Source organism: Balaenoptera musculus, chromosome 8, assembly GCF_009873245.2.
Source record: "Balaenoptera musculus isolate JJ_BM4_2016_0621 chromosome 8, mBalMus1.pri.v3, whole genome shotgun sequence".
Classification (NCBI taxonomy): domain Eukaryota; kingdom Metazoa; phylum Chordata; class Mammalia; order Artiodactyla; family Balaenopteridae; genus Balaenoptera; species Balaenoptera musculus.
Window position 1 is genome coordinate 27,783,192 of NC_045792.1, and position 19,515 is coordinate 27,802,706.

Genomic DNA, 19,515 nt, shown 5'->3' on the forward strand with positions numbered 1-19,515 from the left:
GGATAATACCGCCATGATCAGCACAGTTAAAACAGGAAACTAAAGTTATTTGGGTAATCCTTATGCGGAAATGAAAGGGAACTTGTTAGTTTTAACTTCTTCATGATTTGCACTTGTAGCTGAGCAAAGGAGAAATACTGAGAGATCAGAAGCATAAGGACAGAGAGAACGAGGTGTGGAGTAATGAGGAAAGAAAAAGAAAAGGAGGGAAAAAACAGTCAGAGGTTCCAACATAGATTGGAAAATGTTTTGTCAATTCAATTTTTTTCTTCCAAAAAGAAGAAATAATTCTTCCCAAAGGATTGGGAAATCCATTTGCTGACTACAGGGAACTTCCTGACAGTGAACGCAGAAGTTCTGAGCAGCAGTTTCCCAATCTATGATTAGGAGTCCCCGCCCCCTGAATGGAGGAAGTGTCCAGTAACTTTCATTTTCAAGCCTGTGCTCTTCTCGAGGTATCAGGAAGGGACTACGGTTGTTACATATGGCTGGTGAGTAAGGGTCCTTTCCTAGCTGAGGGTCAGGAACCTGGGTCTTAGAAAACACTTATCAATTGCTTTGTGACAGGAAGAAATATACAAAAGGGAAGTGAGCCAATCCTGTGCAAGCTAAATTCTCCTTATTTGCTCTGTGTAACTTGAACTGGGGGGCACTGCCTTGGAGACACTGAAGGCGAGTATGGTGTCCAGATTATCTCAGAGCCAGGAAGAAGTTATTTCCTTTTTTGCAGCTCCTGGTAATCAAAGTGAAGGGTGGATAAAGACAAATATAGTAAGTTATTTATGTGTGAGAAAACTCTGAAAATTCCTAAATGCACTCTGAAATCTTCTCAGCTTCCTCTTGATTCCATAAAATTGTCCCCATAATCAGATAAGTGAGTCTTTGAATTCCCACACCCCCGCCTTGCTATATCCTATATTGAATTATGCTCTTTGTCTTTATAAAGTAACTACACTTTCCCCCCTTTCTAACTACTCTAGCGCAGTATTTCTTAGATTGCTATCACAGTTTTTAACTGGTCTCCCTCTCTCCAGGATTTAACCCTCCTATCCATCCTGCATACTGTTTTCAGGTCACATGTCTTACACACAGAAACTGGAAAGCATAAGGGATGGAAGCATTGGCTATTTATGCAGCTAGTATTCAGGTGTATCATATCACTTCTTTTTGAATTTAGAATTTAATTTAATTTATTTTTTTTATATAGCAGGTTGTTATTAGTTATCCATTTTATACATATTAGTGTATATATCACTTCTTTGGCTTCATTTTCTTCATTTGAAAAGGAAGAGGTTCAACTAGATCAGTGGTTTCTAAACCTTACAACAAATCTAAATAATCTGTAGACATTAACAAACTTAGATTATTTCCCCCTTCATAACCCCAAATTACTCAACCATGGATAGACCGTAAACATTTATAATCTTTTAAAGATCTACAAATGATTCTTATGTAGCTGGACTAAGTTTGTCTGCAGATTAGCATTGTTAGGAAAGATGATCAGATCCTTATCTTTCAGTTCTTACCTTCTAGGTATTTACAAATGCAATTTTCTTACTCAGGAACATACAATGGCTCTGTATTGCCTTTTAAAAGATGTCTGAACTTGTCAGACAGGTTTTCCTACCTTTCAAAATATATTTATTCACTTTACCATTAATCTCTCTAAAGCATGATTTCAGCTTCATTAACAAACATTTACTTGCATTCCCCCCACTCATACTTTCTTGCTATTGTGTTTCTTTATTTCTTTCATTTTACCTGTAGTGTAATTCTTTCCAGGGTTTCTGTCTCATCTCACACATTTAATTTAAGCTCCTAAAATGTAACGACTGACTGTTTTCTTATCTTCTTCATGACGCTCATACAGCATTTGACTGGGGAGTAGTACGTTAAATTCACACTCATGGCTTCCTCTTTAGCTAGGCAGGATGACCTTACTTGTTATTGAATTGGAATCAGGGAATTATTAGATAATAGATATGATAAACTGAAAAGCAGTAGACAAAACAAGTAAAGTGACTCAATAAACATAAACTAATGAGTTTGGTTGCCATTGTTAACTTATTAACAACTATAAGGAAAAAAATGCTAGCTTAGGGAGAAACAAGTTTCTCTGGGAGCATATTGCTCTGACACTCAGTCTAGCCTTAAGCATCAGGGAGAATTTCCTAAAGAAAATGGCATGTCATCTGAGACCTGAAGATAAACAGGAAGCAGTTGAGAAATAGAAAGGAATGTTGGGTGTGAGAAACTGTACATATAATGATCCCTAAGTCAAGGCTTTGTAGAATCTGAAAGAAAGGCAAAGTGTTTAAAATGTAATGAGCAAGGTGGGTATAGTAGCAGAGGATGAGGCTGAATGAGAAGATCTAGATTAGATTAAGCTGAGACATTTCATGGTTACGTCTAGATTTTTAGAACACTGACTTTGCTTCATTGTGAAGAACAGATTAGAAGGGGACAAGAGTAGATTTATCAGACTCTTAGAGTAATTAAACAAGAAAGGATGTTGGCCTGAACTAGAGTATCAAACAGTTAGAAAGGGAGAAGTAGTCAGATTCTGCAAATATTTAGCACATAAAATCAATACAGTTTGAAGTGAGATGGAAAATAAGATATAAAGAAAGCAGAAGAGGTTCAGTATCACCAGCTTTTACTGATTTGGTGCACTTGACTGTAAGATACCATTAACTAGTACATATAGGGAATGAAGCAGGTGATGAAAAATGAGCAGTTCAGCTTTTAAAAGTTGAGTTTAATGAGTTTGTGGGATACAGAGAAGGGATGAATATATGAGCCTCAATTTTGGGATCCACCTTTGGGCTGAATCTATAAATTCAGGGATAATTTATTTATTATTTAAAGCTAATAACTGAAGCCATGAGAATGTGTAGATAATAAGAGGATGTAAAGTAAAAACTCTTCGGTTTTATTGTTTACCATATTTCTCCCAGTACCACTTATTCAGTCAACACTCAACCTTGTTGAAGGCAGAAATAAATAAAATAGAAACCCAGAATTCAGTCAGAGTAAATATTTCATAGATTAACCTGCATGTTGTTCATAATTCTTCAATCTCTCTGTTCTGACATGTGTATACTCTAGTGTAAGACCAGTGTTTCTGCCATCTTTTCTAAGAAGAAGCATTTTGTGACCTCATCTGCAGAAATTTACCCAGTCTTTTCTGAGTCCCTGAATCACTTTCTATTCTCTTAAGTAACTCTTCACCAAGTATCATGTAAAGTAGTTTGATGATTTAAGAGTGGGGACTAGATTCTGAACCCCTGAGTTTGAATCCCTTCCTACCCTCTTACTAAACATGGTGTACTATTCACACAATTTGGATCAAATATTTAACTAACTTCTCTGTGTCTGTTTCCTTTACTATATAATAGAAATATTAATATATATGTTACATGGAATTTTTATTAACTTTAACTGATAAGATTCACATGAAGCACTTGAGACCAATGGGGCCTCAATGAAAATCAACTATTATTACTGAAGCTGTGCTATGTTTAACTTTATAGAATATGGTATAAGAACAGAATTCGAATACTAATTTGTGTGCTCTGGGCATTTTATTTAAATGATCTGTAAAATAGGGAAAATATTAACCATCTCATTGGATTATTGTGAGGGTCCATCATATTAATATTTATAAAGTATTTAGTACAGAGTCTTGTAAATAATAATAATATTGTGTATTGCTTTATATGTATTTCTTTTTTAATCCTAAATGCATAATAGATGTTAGCTATTATTAAATGAACTGATATTGGGTAACTTTTTATTCATGCCTTGTAATGTCCATGTTTCTTTCTCATAATAGTTGCCCAATGAACATTTATTGAAAGAATACTTCAAGATAACATGAACAATGAGGCTGGCGCTTCTGGGGCAAAGTTTTTGTTCAATGTCTTGGTGCATTTTTTTAGAATATGTCATTTTGTGTTAAGACTATCTTTATATCTAGATGGACTTTATAACTGTCATTGTAGATTTAATTAAGTATTGATGAGATACCCTGCCTTCCCATGCACTATCCATTCAAATAATACCTGTGGTATTACAATAAAATACTTATTAATTTGACTTCCTTATTCACCCACAAAAATTCTAATTATCCCAGACAGTAAGATATTAACCTGGTGTCATATTGATCTACCATATTGAAAGATCAGTCATCAGATTATTTTCAATTCTGAATTTTTTATTGAGACAAGATTAAGTCAAAGGAAGCTTTGTATTTCTGACAGAAGACACACGCAACAAAAACCCACTTAAGATTTTGGAATCTGTGGGCAAAGAGCTCATTACTGGCGTTTTGGATGACTTGGTGGGAAAAAATGTCCTGAAATTGGAGGAAGAGGAGAAGAAAAAAATTTATGATGCCAAGCTTGAAGACAAGGCGCGGGTCTTGGTGGACTCTATGCGACAGAAACGCCATGAGGCAGGTCAAATCTTTGTTCAAACCTTCCTAAACATAGAAAAAAATTCCACCAGTATAAAAGGTAAGACTGGAATTGTTTTCAAGGGATATCTTAAATTTTTCAGATCTACTTGCCTCCAAGGCAGCTCCACTGTCCTCTAAGTCCCCCATCCTCCTATTACTAAAGTATAATTTTCACTAAACCTATCATTGTCCTTTTAGAGGCCACCTTGTCATTTGTGGGAGGGCATCTAATTTCCAATTAGTTTAGAAGTTGAGTTCTTGTGTTTAGGTTGATCATAGAGATAGCTAATTGCAGAGACTTTGTAGTAAGGGATACCTGGAGCTGAACTCACATTTCTCTCACTTTGGACACTATGTGACTTCATTCAAGTTTCTTAACCTCCCTAAGCATCAGTATGAGCATCCGTGAAGTGGGGACAATTTCAGTCACTTCATCACAGGCTTTGTAAAGCTAGGAACATAATGGCGGGCACAGACTGATAATTCCTAATATTTTAGCTCCCATCTGGAACTCTCCTCTGAACTCCAGATATATTTAGCTCTAGCTGCATATTCAACATTTCCACTTGAATGTTCCACTGGCTTCACAAAGCTAAGATATATAAAATGAAACTCTTTATTCTCTGCATCAAATCTATTACACTTCTATCCCCTGTCTATCTCATTAGACAAGACTATAATCCACTGAGTTTCTTAATCCAGATCACAACTGTTTTCTTCACCAATGAATAATAGCTCTTAGCATGCCAGAGACATAGCAGGCATGTAATGAATATAGGATGAATAGGCAAATGAAGAACATGCATGTAATAAATATTAGTTATCAGAATTATTCTTTAGCTTATAATATTTAAATGTTTACTGTGCTTACTCATTTCTGTGAGTTACAAAATATGATCAGGAGAATACTTATTCAATATAAACTGTCCAATATATTAACATCTTTCAAAACTTCACTTTAATTGAATTATGAATATTACTAGAGTCTAAATATCCTCAGATCCAAGTTCACCAGTGATGGACTCAATTTGGTATAGAGTTTAACCTAAAATTTCAGCCTGAATACTAGAGTTTATCAATAATAATAAGCAATAATAAACAAAATGCAACATAACTGTAGAGACCTCACTATAGCAAATAAGCTTTTTCAATAATCCCTTCTCTATGGAGAAGGGACACTCCCACCAGCAGGAAGTACACACTAGTCTAATAGATGTCCAAGATTGTGGCTTAGTCTATGTTATCATTAACATTTAAATTGGTCCTTGTGCAGGTTTATTATTTTCTCTTAAACCTGGGATGGGATAAAAACAATTTGGATTTAAAAACAAAATCAGAGAACAGACTTGTGGTTGCCAAGGGGGAGGGGTGTGGGCGAGGGATAGATTGGGAGTTTGAGGTAAGCAGATGCAAACTATTACATATATAATGGATAAACAACAAGGTCCTACTGTATAGCACAGGAAACTATATTCAGTATCCTAAAATAAGCCATAAAGGAATAGAATAGAATAGAAGAGAAGAGAAGAGAATAAATTTTAAAAAGATCAGAGATAATTCAACAAATGGGAATCAAAATTGAAATAAGGGGAACTTCAAAATGATTTTAGCAACCCCAGGAACCAGAATGAACCTTAAACTGAAATAACCTATCCCATCAGCAGAGTCTGTGGCAGGCAGGAGGCAGGTATAGATAGTTTCATGAAGTATCCAGTAGCCCCCTGAGTTCTACTGTACATGGAACCTCCAGAGGAATCTCAGGACACCTCGAGTATACTGGCCCAGGAGACCAGGAAGCTTGGTGAGTAGGGCTATTAGAATATGTAAAAGCCCTAGCCAGGCCTTTTGGGCATGGATGTAATTCAGAGGGTTCTTAATGAGGTACTGAGGAAATGGAGTGGGGGATAGGAAGAACCTAAGCTATTTGTTTCAATTATTTAGCAGTATATGTACATACTATGTGCCAAGCACTGTTATTTAGTCAGAGAGATAATTACTCAAATTCCTACTTGCCAAGGGAGAAGGACTTGTCTTATCTAATATCAGTATCTTTAGTTTTGTTTCAGTTTAAGGGGTTTCTTGAGCATTTCATTAGGTAACAGATAAAACTCAGATATTAAAGTTTTTATCTAAACTGCTAATTTTCGTATTTCTTTTTTCTGCGCTGTCAGGCCCATGGGTACTCCTTTTGAACAGCAGGCTACACTATATTTATTACATTGTAATGAAATGATTCATTTTCATGCTAATTTTACTATTAGACATAAGATAGTCTAATTTTCAGTTTGATCTGTAAATACCGTATCTATATATAGACATATAATTGTCATTAGGAGATGACATTTATTAAATTCAAGAGTACACCAAACCTTTAAATGACCTGGAAACAGGAGACTTTCAATGACAAAACATACCCTCTGACAAGGGACTATCCCAGGATCCTGGACTTCTTCACATTGGCAGAATCTTCTGGAGTAGGAAAGGAGAGTATGTGTCAGTACTTTATCTACAGAAATAAATAAGACAGTTTGGTAGCCTTAAAGACATACCATGTGCTGCATCTCCAGAGCTTACATTTTTTGCACACTTTTTAGAAAGACATTTATAAAAAAAATATTATTTAAAAACTAATGGAAACAAATAAGTGAAATGGAAAAAATTATAAAGTTTAAAAACTGAAAAATTTACAGAAGATAATATTGCCTTTCTAATTAAAATAAAATAAAATAAGAGACTGTCTTGGTTCGTTCATGTAAATGAACATAAAAGTTTATTACTTTCATAGACAAAAACCTTGTTATGTTAGGTCTTGACAAACCTCTTCTGATTTTTGTTTATGAGGAATCTCTTCCTTCCCTCTCCAAGGGAGGGCTCTGGACTTTCCCAGTCTCTTGCACAATCTTAGTCAAATGAGGCCAAACAGTTTCAGAAAATATTACATTTCTCAAGGGTTTAGGTCAGGATGAGTCAGAAACAAACTTTTCCAACAAGGAGAAGTTATTTCCTCACGTTTTAAAACATGGGTTGAAAATTTAGGGCTGGTTATTCAGCACTTTGGAGGCAAGGACATTCAGAGTAATGTAGAATCTCTGACAAAAAAATTGTCCCTTCGACACTGGATTCAATACTATGATTAATGTATAGCATTTCTCCTTTAAATAGCTGACTTCACAACTTGGTGAATCATTGAAGCCTAGCTCCTCTGTAAAGGTTAAGAATTCACGCTGAGGTTACTGAAAAAATAATACCTGGATGGTACAGGATGTAGGATTCTATTAAGTATTTGAGTGTGTATGTGTCTGTGTTTGTTGTGTGAATTAGGAGTGGACTTGGGATGTAACATTACCCAATATGATAGCTACTGGGCACACGTGGCTTTTAAGTGCATAAATTGTGGCTAGTAACAGGTTAAAATGATACTATTTTGGATATATTATGTTAAACAAAATATATTATTAAATTAATTGATTCTGTCTATTTTTATTCAATGTGGACATTAGAAAATTTTAAATTGCAGTGCCCTCCCCACCCGCAGCTGAGGTCAAGTCAGGAAAGAGCAACAGGCATCTAAAAGCACAAGAAGGCAGAACCTGTGAGATCTGACCTCAGCTCCATCCCCAAGAAGTCAAGTGGTCCATCCCCTGAGGGACAGACCCCAACAGACTCCTGCCCACCAGTTTTTTCTCCAATGTGCATAGATCAGATCGGGATGAAGGGAGGAGGCAAGACTCTATCACAACCTATGTGTTTGGGGTCAGGTGTCCCCCAACAGGTTTGTCTGTGTTTGCACCTTGTCCTGTGTCTGAGGTGCTGTGGCTGTATCCTCCTCCTGCCCTGGGACATTTGTATTTCCTGGCTTTGTAATAAGTGCTGCATACTCTCAAAAAAAAAAAAAAAGTGACTCAATGTGAGTGTGACTCAATTCTATTTCTAGTAGATAGCACTCTGATAAATATTTACTAAATGTACTCTTGCTCAGAGACAATAGAAAGTCCACACAGATGAGCAATACCCTAGAGTAAAACCACTGGAAAAATCAAACTGTTTTGGTGAGTAAGGGAAGGCTAACTTTGACCTTAAATCATTAAGGTGTCTCCTTCATAATATCAGAATCTATTATGGTATTTTTGAGTGGATCTGCTTTTCCTACCAAGGATTTCTCCCTTCTTTCCCAGTCATAATACATCTGTCTCCTCACATACAGGTTAGATTCAACTATAACCCAACATGTTAAAAATCTTTTTCCTAGGATATCTCTTTTCTGTCAGTTTTCTTAGGTGATAACTGGGTCACAGAGTCAGATATCACAATTTATATTATGCGATGTATCCTGCAGCTCCTGAGGAAATCGTGACTGGACCAGATGAGTCAGCAGAAACTACAGATACCCTCAAGCCTTGCCCTCATGAAGAATTTCTTAAACTGTGTAAAGAAAGGGCTGAAGAGGTACTGTGCTCTGTACATGAAAGAGAGAAAGAGAGAAAAACAATTGCTTTCACTAATTACACAATTTCTTAAAGCATTAGTTACAGAGTGGCAGGGTGGGGACAGTGGATTCCTTTTTCATAGATGCTTTGGGAAGGAGGAAATCACATGGCTTCACACAGATTCTAATTCTCTTTCAACCCTATGACAAAATACAAGTTTCTCACTTTTTTCATTTATTTGTTGTCCTATATATTTGGGATTTATTAGAATTTTAGCTGTAGTCATAGAATCAAAATATTTATAAGATAACATGGCTGAGTAGTAATTGTTTGCATTCCAGTTAAAAATTATTAACACCTGCAAAACATTATAAGTTAAAATAGTACCAAAATAATGTTACCCAAGGCAAAGGATCTTTGGTGTATTTATTTTTAGCTGGAGTCAATGGCAAATATCTCCTGGTTTTTATGAAATTTGATCAGAGCCTTGATTGTTAAGAAAGATTTGACTAGGTGGAGAAGAAAGAGGAGAAGGAGAAGGTAGGAATTGTTCTAGTCTCCTGAAGATTCTCGAGTAACCATCACAAATATGATCTGGATCATTGTCTGGGCTTTTGAAAAATAATTCCCTTCCAATTTGTACTTCTTTCTATTGTCAATTCAATCCATTACTAAAAGAGAGGAAGATAGTGTATTCTGGTACAGGATAAGAGAGAGGACAGCTATGCAAGCCCTTAAAAGCAACAGTGATTGGTGTATGAGGGTTTAGGAGAGATTTAGGTAAATCAAACTCACTGCATATCAATTTCCTTCAGATCTATCCAATAAAGGAGATAAAGTCCCGCACTCGTCTGGCTCTCATCATATGCAATACAGAGTTTGATCATCTCCCTCTCAGGAATGGGGCTGCCCATGACATCATGGGAATGAAGGGGCTGCTTGAGGGCCTTGGCTACAGTGTGGATGTGGAAGAGAAACTCACAGCCAGGGTAAGGGCCCCTCACCCACCCCAAACACATATATATTCAACACATATTTTCCTACTAACAAATGAACATTATAATATTAAGCAAATAACTTTAACAACCATAGGTCTCATTTGTGTGTGTTGTGTGTGTGTGTGTGTATCTAAGTGTGTGAATGTGTGTTATAAAATAAAAATATTAAGACAGGTGAAATCTATGTTTCTTTAGAGCTTCAAATATCCTCAGTTCCATAAAACTGTACAAAAAGTGGTTGGCATATGTACCCACACAATTCTTAATTCTGAAGTGGCATGATTGAGATTCAGCCCCAATATTTCCCAGAAAATTCTGGAGTAATGAATGTTAGCAGGAGTGTGATCACCATATAAATACTGAATCCTGACTGTCCCAGGGGCTATTTTGGCATTGGGGATGGGTCTGTAAATGAGACAGAAGGTTCCAAGCTCACTTGATCTAGGTTCACTTGGTGGGGGTTGATCAAACTATAAGCAAAACAGAACATTTCAGAGATTTGATGTATCTGTGTGTCTCTAAGATTGAAAAGAAGTGAAAAGGAAATGAAAAGGAAAAAGGAAACATAAGAACAAATTGGTGAGTGGGGAGTAATAATGTTTGATGGGGTGGCCAAGAAAGACATTTTGAGGAGGTAATATGGGATCTGACACATGACTATCAGAGACAAGATAGCTCTGGAAAGATGTGAATGAAATATATTCCAAGGAGGCATGACTACAAGTGAAAAGTCTGAACCTAATATGAAACTGGCACTTGAAAAGTACAGAAAGACCAGTGTGACTAGAGCCTAGAGGAGGAGGAAGGATGTCAGAAGGGAGAAGTATACTTATGTCAGAAGTTTTATTTTATTCTAAGTATGGTGGGGAGTGCCTTAGAAAGGAAGTGGTATGATACATTTATTATTCAAGGTTTTTATTAAGTAACGAGAGAAAATACAGAGATGAAAATGAAAGTATATAGCGACAATAAGCAAATGTAAAATGTATTAAGAGGACAGGTTATATAATGTCAGAAGGAACAAAAAGTTGAACCCATTGATCCATTATAGAAATAAAAATAAAACTATCATCAAGCAACCACTATGTAAAGCCACCATGACTGGAACGTTACAGATGTTTCTTATACTGATCATGATAAATAGGAGGTCAGTTTAATTTTAATGCTTGTCCTGTTAAAGTAAGACTTTGCAGTCTTTTTCAGGATATGGAATCAGTGCTGTGCAGATTTGCTGCCCGTGAAGAGCACAAATCTTCAGACAGCACATTCTTGGTGTTCATGTCTCATGGCATCCTGGATGGGATCTGTGGGACTATGCATAGTGATGAAAAACCAGATGTGCTACCTTATGACACCATCTTCCGGATATTCAACAACCGCAATTGCCTCAGTCTAAAGGACAAACCTAAGGTCATCATTGTCCAGGCCTGTAGAGGTGGTGAGTTCTGAGATGAAAAATCCAAAAGTCATAAAGGTGTTTGCAGAGGATTGTAGTATGTTTTATTTCTAAGGGAAACAATCTTAAACCCCATCCAGTGCAAATAAACTAAATTGAATTATTAGGAAATTCCATTTAGGGGGCTGGTATCATGAGACTTTGTTTTGTTAGCTGAGAAATTTCTGTTCAATTTGATTCAAGGTAAGTGGTGAAGGAGATCACCAGAATTCTCAAATCAAAGTTAAACAAAAATATTCCAACCTTGGAATGAAATCATTTTAATGACAACTTTACTTGTAAATGTTTTACAGACATTTTAACATTCTCTGGCTTGAGAATAATTTCATTTGAAAGTCAGGCTATTATGTAATAGCATTATCTTTTTTTTTCCCCTCATATATTATTGAAAGGGAAATGAATAAGGAGATGAGGGAAACTGGGATTGCAGTGACATTTTTCTTTGCTTTTTTTTCCTGACTCCCAGTTCCCTTTTAGCTTTTTGGAACAGTGTTTGAAGATGAAAAGCCAAAATAATTTAGCTATAAAATGATAACTATGCTCTGAAATTATGCAGATAAGGCTTTAACTTCTTTGTTATTCTCAGCAAGTGGGTTCTTCCAGTTCTACCATGTTGTCACTATTAATTGGCATGTTGCTCAACAACACAAGAAAAAGGCAAACTGTTACATGTGAGGTGGAGATGCACCTGTATGTGTGTATGTGTCTGTGCACATGTGTGTGTGAAACTGGTTAGAATAAACATTGTAAAAGAATGAGGTGGGCAATTGTCATAGTCATACTGAGGGAGACACACAGTGTGTAGGAAATTGATGTCTCTACAGCAAATCGTGGGGAATTGTGGGTCAGTGACTCTCCAGCAGCCTTGGCAGACAGCTCTTCACAGTCGCCTGAGAACCTGGAGGAGGATGCCATTTACAAGACCCATGTGGAGAAGGACTTCATTGCTTTCTGCTCCTCAACCCCACGTATGTGTCTTTCAGTTGCAGACATGGATTTGTGGGTTTGAGGCTACCTCTGAATGATTCTAAAAAATCAAGATAAGCTCTGGGCAGCAATGATTTGATGCAAATTTTGAATGCTGTCAATATATTTTACTTATTCTTCACTTTTAAAGATTGACTTTTATTATATGTTGCACTTTACAGACAAAGGTACAGTAACCATTAAAACAACCTAATACAAGAAAATCTCTTTACCATCACACTAATTAAAAACAAATGATTGATTCAGTTTTCTATTAAATCTATTTAACATTTTGAGTAGAGTTTTTATGGATCTAGGGACTGACAGACATTTCTCAAAAATTATCAACTCCAAGCCATTTTCTCCATATTTCCCATCTGGTACTATTTAGAGTGGTATCCCAGCAAGAAGGTGGATGCCCTTTTAAAGAAAGAAGAAAATGATACAATGGGACTTAGTAGGCCTACTATTAGGGGAACAGTATCTAGTCCTTGAACTCTAGGTAATCATCTTGAGAAGCCTTATATCTGAGGTTTCTAATTTACATATTTTTAAGTACTTTTACCACTTTATGGAGGTATAATTAACATACAAAAAGCCACACATATTTAATGTATACAGTTTAATGAGTTTGGAGATAAGTATATAGCTGTGAAATTATTACCACTATCTATACCAAAAACATTTCCCTTCCCTCCAAAAGTTTCATTAGATCTTTTCATTTATTTTGCTCACTATATTGTGAAAGACATCATGGTATATAATCTGTAAACAATCACCTGTGTGAACATGGGGACATTCTTTAATCCTTCTGAGCTTCTATTTTTCCTCTGTAAAATGGAATAATTACAATTATCTCTCAAGCCTCCTTTAAAAGCCAAATGAATAAGCATAAGTCCCATAGTAGAAAGTCAATCCCCAAAATACAAGGTAATCACTATGCAATGACCTGCAGTTTTGATGAGCTGCTTCTTTAGTTCATCTTCTTTATGGAAAATGAGTTAATGAAAGGTTGTAAGTTCTTCCCCTAAACATGTCAAGATAATTCCCAAGCTATGTTTTAAAAGACAAAAAATGTAAAAAAAAAAAAAAAAAAAAATGGTGAAGGCCACAGCCCAAGACTTACCACTCCTTATTGTCATAGATAATGTGTCCTGGAGAGACATCACAAAAGGTTCTCTCTTCATTACTCAACTCATCACATGCTTCCAAAAATATTCCTGGCGCTGTCATCTAGAGGAAGTATTTAGGAAGGTAAGCTCCTCTCTCCTTTTCTAATCATGTATTTGTTCAGGAAGACTTTAGTATTATTTGCCTTTCAAGTGACAATGACAGATTTTTGTCAGGCAAACAAAAGTAGAGTGGTACTGGTTTCTGTAAACCATGTGTTTAAAATCTGATTTACAAAAAGACTATGTTAATGCACCACATCAGAAGATCAAAATAGAACAAAATATTATAACATGTGAGCTTGTGTGTTATGGGTTATACGTTCTTAAAATTCAAAGAATGGAAAGTATTTTGGATTAATTTTCACTGCTTCATTTATTAAATAAATATATATTGGGTGGTCTACTTGGTAATGGGTTATATCTTCATGACACAGGGGTAAATGAGACATATGTGACATAAGGCTACCTAGAACTAACATTCTTGTGAGAGAGATGGATACTGAATAAGTAGTCCAACAACAACAATAAAAAATGTGTGATACATGTTGTGATAGGATCCAGAAGAGAAAGTCCTAGGACACATGAAAGAGAATGTAGGAGAAAAATTCTTTGAATAGAGTGGCCCAGAAGGGAAGACTTGATACTTCTTCCCCAACTCAGGACATTCCTTATTTGCCCCTTCCTTCCTAATTTATTTTCCTCCAATAGCTCTTACTACCACCCACCCAGTATATATTTTGTTTGTTTATTATCTGTATTTACTCACTTGAATGCAAGCTCATGAAGGCAGGGATTTGTTCAACACTCAACATGCTGGAAGGGAGGAATTAATATTCATTGAATAAATAAATGTATGAATGAGTGAATAAATGCTGCTCCTTTTTTAGGGAGAAAAGTATTGGTATTAAGAACATGGGAAAGTGTGGTTATTTTTAAACTAAAACCATAGAGAACAGTAGCACTCCCATGGGAAAAGAAGGATATACCTTTAGTGAATTGGAGAAGATTGCATTGTAACCTGAGTCACAGTCTCTGTGAATAGGAACTTAGGAAGTTAAGTCCTATTGGATGAATAGGATTTAGACATTATACTGTCAAGGGAATTCCTCAGAAGAGATTAGAAATAGTGGATCTAGGTAAGTAAGATCTCATTGATCAGTCTACGGAAAAAGACTTCACAGCTCAGCTTGATGGTGAATGTGAATATTGCTCATCATTCAGGCTTTAAGGACAAAATCCTGGGATTTTAACCTTATTGAATTGAGGTGTTAACCTTGTTACAGTTTGAAGATAGAGGATCTCTGAGGTCCACTTCTCATGAACGAACACCAAGGGTTAATTAATCATCAGATCTGTAGATCAGAAGTAGAAACTAGAAAAAAAAGGCAGTTTGAAAAGACTTGAATTAGGCATGAGGTGTGTATTTTGAGATAAAGAGCATATTCTGACATTAGGTGTCATTTCTAAGAGGTAAGGTAGCAGTGACAGGGAATTAGAATGTCCAAGGGCTTGGTTCCATCAATCCTAGGAGCACCCTTCATTCCAAGAATTTTTTGGCTCATTGTGCAAAGCAATTTTTGAGAATGCATAAGAGGTATGTATCAGCCAGAACCTCTTTTTATTTTTAGGTACAAAAATCATTTGAAAAACCAAATGTTAAAGCCCAGATGCCCACCATTGAACGACTCTCCATGACAAGATATTTCTACCTCTTTCCTGGCAATTGAAAATAGTTAAGTATCAAGAATTTTTGTTGACAGGCAAAATAAGTGGGACAGTGATATTAGTAGTGAGGTCCAATGACCAATGGCAGCCTGTTGCTTTAGTGGTCAAATTAGTAAATTAGTATTCCTTGTTGATGTAGTTTGTTGATTAGTTGCTAATTTTTACTTTGTTTATATGCATCTGGATCCACCCCTACATCTCTACAATCATCAATCAATAAATCAATCAGCCAAGAAGGTAAGCCAAATCAAGACAGAAAGTAATAAACAATGAAAGACACAGCTAACAATTATTAGCATAGACATGTACCCATTCTTCCATTATTACTTATATTCATGTCTCTCTCTCTCTCTTTCTTTCTCTCTCTCTGTCTCTCTCTCTCTGACACACACACACACACACACATTATTAGTTACCAAATATTGCCTCAGATTAAAAAAACAAACAAACAAACAGAAAAAGAGGTGACTGTAGAGAAAGCAGGACTGTGGTCCTCTGAGTGCAGGTGTCATATTACTGATACTGAAGTACCATTACCATACAGTATAAAATGCACCCTGGAAAAGTTTGTGTCAATGAAGACTCTGCTTCTCTGACTGTTCTCACAGTGTAGATCACAGAACATTCAGAGTCAGTTCTCAGATTCTTAATTACTGCTCAGAAACCCCTTCAATCACCCATATTAACACTTAAACAAAAATTTTTTGGTCAAATTATTTTAGAATGGGTTTATTGAGTTTAGACCCAACAATTATTTACTCACTCATAACAGCTTTATATCACACTATATTATAAGCATATTATTAATCTCCCTCTCAGAAACATAATTAAGATTATATTTTATAGTAAATTTTATCTCAATTCTTGAAATATTTACCCACCATCTTCTACCCCTGGTTTCTGACACCCTGGCTACATAAATGCATAGATACTTCAGCAGAATAGCTTCTATTGCCTAATTAGTCCAATAGAACCACATTTGGGGATTGAATTATTTATTTGACTAATATTTATCAAGCACTTACTATGTTCCAAGTTCTGTTCTAGATGCTTGGAATGTACCAGTGAACAAAATAAATAGAGTCCTTGCTCTCAGAAAGCTCATACTCTAGTGAGTGGAGATGATAGACTCTAAATACACCAGCAAGTAAATATATGTTAGAGAGTGGTAAGAGCTAAGAAGAAAAAATAAAAAGGGCTAAAGAGACACAAAAAGATGGATACTGTACTGTTATAAATAGATTACTCAGGAAAGGCTGCTTTGAAGTAATGAAATGATTTGAAATCAGAACAAAGAATGGATAGAGTAAGGGAGTGAACCTTATGCTTCTAGTGGGAAATGCATCCCAACACCAGAAATAAGAAGTACGGATGCCCTGAGGCAGATGTGTGCTTAAGATGTTTAAAGTACTTCAAGAAGGCAGCTGGCTAGAGAATAAGAGTGGGAAAAATGGCAGAGTAAAATTCAGAAAAATGGTGAGAAGCTCTTGATCACATGGGCCTTGGTGATCACATGGTAAATGTTTTAAAATATTTTATCCTAAGTGAGATAGGAAACCCTTCAAGAGCTTTTGAAGAGAGAAATGATATAATCTAACTTAGATTTTGCAAAGATCACTCTGAGTACTTTTTGATGAATAGACTACAAAGGTCACAGAGAGAAGCCAAGGGAAATGGCAAAAGCATATGGAAGAAAATCAAAGAAGAATCACAGTAAGGGTTGGATTGAAGGCTTCCAGGGATTACTATCTTAAACTTCTGTTCTTTTTTCTCTTCTTCAGAAAATCACAGGAAGTTCAGCTGTTTCAACTTCAAGAAGCACTTTTACCAGTACAGAACACATGTTTAATCTTTTGTCTTTCAATGAAAATGAAAACAAATGAACTGGGTTGTTTTGGGTCTTCTAATAGAGAATAGACTTTCAGTTAAAATGGTGGATGGATGGAAATGAAGTGGAAGAAGCAAACTGGGTTTTCTAGTTTTATTGCATATAATATCTGCACTTCATTGAGTAAAGGGAACTGGTCATGACTTGCCCTCAGCAATAGGGTGAAAGGAGATGGTGCTCATCTGGAGACAAGAGCTGTAAATTGGTCAGCTCCTCCTTTATACACTCATCAAACCCCAGGCCTAGAATTGTGCAGAAGAAGTTTTCTAATATATTATTCAACCAACGTCATAGCTTGAGTACATTTTTTTCTTCAGTAAGTTATGATTTTAGCAAATTACACCTATGTATCTTTCTTCCTATCTATAAGTTAATTTACTTTCTTGTTGATTATTTTCTTTCCAGATTTCTGCATATTTCCAAGCTTCAGGAAAATTTTATTATTTAGCAAACATTCGGTTATTGTCTAAAATAAATTGGGCTTTTGATTCAAGATTGTGTAACTGAGTATGTTTGTATGGAAAGACAAATATTATTAAATAAAGAACAGCAAAGAGAGTGGAGAGTGTCAGCAATGGAAGAGGAGAATGTTAAAATTTCTGGAAAGGTGAATCTTGGTAGAAGAATTTTGGCAACATGGTCATCTGAGCTACTAAGTAAGGAGATGTACCACTTCTGTTACCTACACACAAAATGCTGAATAAATATTTTAGTACATGATGAACTGCATTAAAAAAATAAAAGGATTCTCTAGATGTCAAATACAACCATAATAGGTGATATTTATTATTGTATGTCAGGATTATTTTAAGGATTTTGATTGTTATAAGGGATTTTGTTTATATAAGTAGCTACTTTAACCCTCATAACAGCCCTATAAAGTAATCACTATCAATATTCCCATTTTACAGGTAAAGAAACAAAAGAAAATAGAGCTTAAATGATATGCCCAAAGTCACACAGTTAGTAAATGGCTGCACCAGGATTTGAAGGCAATCTTGCTCTCTCTGGAATCTGAATTATTAACCACTGTACCACCTTACATCTCCAAAGCAAGGAGAGACTGAAATTGTATGGGTTTGAATTGTAATTCAAACTTCAATTTAACTGAAGTTTGAATTGTAAGGTTAACTAACACTACAAAGATTCATGATGTTTAGGTTTCTGGACTTCACTTGTCCATGTGGATACATGAGACACATCGCAAACGTTCAAAAATATACAGGGAGAGACTTCATTCTCTGCCTACTGCATGATAATATTAGAAACCTAATAACATAAAGACTGCCACACATTTCCACATAGTTGGAAATAAAAACACACACAGATAGTATATACATATACAAACATAAATTATGAAATATACATAAACACATATAAAAAGAAGAAAGGAAAAAAGTACAAACTAAGCATTCAACTTGAGAAGTCAGAAAAATACTGAACCATTTAGAAAATAGAAGAGAGCAAATAATAAAGATTAAAAAGAAAAAAATTAATGAGATGGTAACAAAACAAAAAATTGAACAGATCACTTAAAAAAAAAAACCTGGTCCTTTAAAAAAGACTGGTGAGATAGCAGACGTTCAGCAAGATTGAGTATGAAAAAATAGAATTAGCACAAAGACAATTTTAGAGATAAAAAGGTACAATAAATAGAGATAAACATAAATTAAAAAAACCATAAGAGAATACAATACATAACATAGATGGAATTCTAGAAAAAGTGAATTAACAAGATTACTATTTAAGAAATGAAAAGCCAAATGGATCAATAACATTAAATTAATAAGTATTTTTTGTCATATCTACTGCAAAAATAATTAACAGACCCAGGTGATTGTAGACAAATGTCTTACAAAACGTTTAAGAAATTGATAAACTCAATTTTACATAAATGCTTACATAAAATGAAAAGAGAAGTAAACTCCCATTCTTTTACAGATCTAGTACAAAACTGATATGAAACTAGAGAAGTAGAAGCAAAGTTAGAAAAATACAGGCTGATTTTTCAGGAACATTGATGTAAACATTCTAAATAACATGTTAGCAAAGCAATTCCAGCCATATATGAAACATTACTAATATTTTTTAACCAGCTAGTATTTATTCTGGGAACGCAGTTATAGTTTAATAATAAAAATAGTTGTGATAGCATTCCTCAAAATAAGAGATTAAAGGGAAAATTGTGATATTTTAAGAAGTTTAGAAGGCATTCAATAGTATTCAGAATTTGTTCATAATAAAAAAGAAAAACAGAGAGAAAAGCAATCCCTTAATCTAAGAGCATGTATCTAATAAAAGCCTATCAGGAAAATAGGAACAGAGGAATAACATTTAACATGAGAAAATCTATAGCTTTCTTGTACAGAAATATTAAAATATTATCTTTAGATAAAATAATATTTTTTAAAAATTCAATTTTAC

The 19,515-nt window shown here is 35.2% G+C and overlaps 1 protein-coding gene across 6 annotated transcripts; it reads left to right on the top strand.

Moving 5' to 3' along the window:
* Positions 1–120: 120 nt before the first annotated feature.
* On the top strand, positions 121–17,847 carry LOC118899368 (caspase-13). Of its 6 annotated transcripts, none has more exons than XM_036860985.1 (10): positions 406–491; positions 4,263–4,517; positions 8,796–8,905; positions 9,702–9,875; positions 11,088–11,322; positions 12,165–12,308; positions 13,451–13,560; positions 15,107–15,210; positions 15,433–15,440; positions 16,985–17,584. In XM_036860985.1, the coding sequence occupies exons 1-8, from the start codon at positions 485–487 to the stop codon at positions 15,203–15,205; spliced, it is 1,134 nt and encodes a 377-aa protein (XP_036716880.1). In that variant the 5' UTR covers positions 406–484; the 3' UTR covers positions 15,206–15,210; positions 15,433–15,440; positions 16,985–17,584. The 6 variants fall into 6 exon arrangements, with proteins under 6 accessions (XP_036716879.1, XP_036716880.1, XP_036716881.1 ...); XM_036860986.1 differs by having other exon boundaries at positions 15,438–15,440; XM_036860984.1 differs by lacking the exon at positions 15,433–15,440 and having other exon boundaries at positions 121–491; positions 16,985–17,847.
* The last annotated feature ends 1,668 nt before the right edge of the window (positions 17,848–19,515 follow it).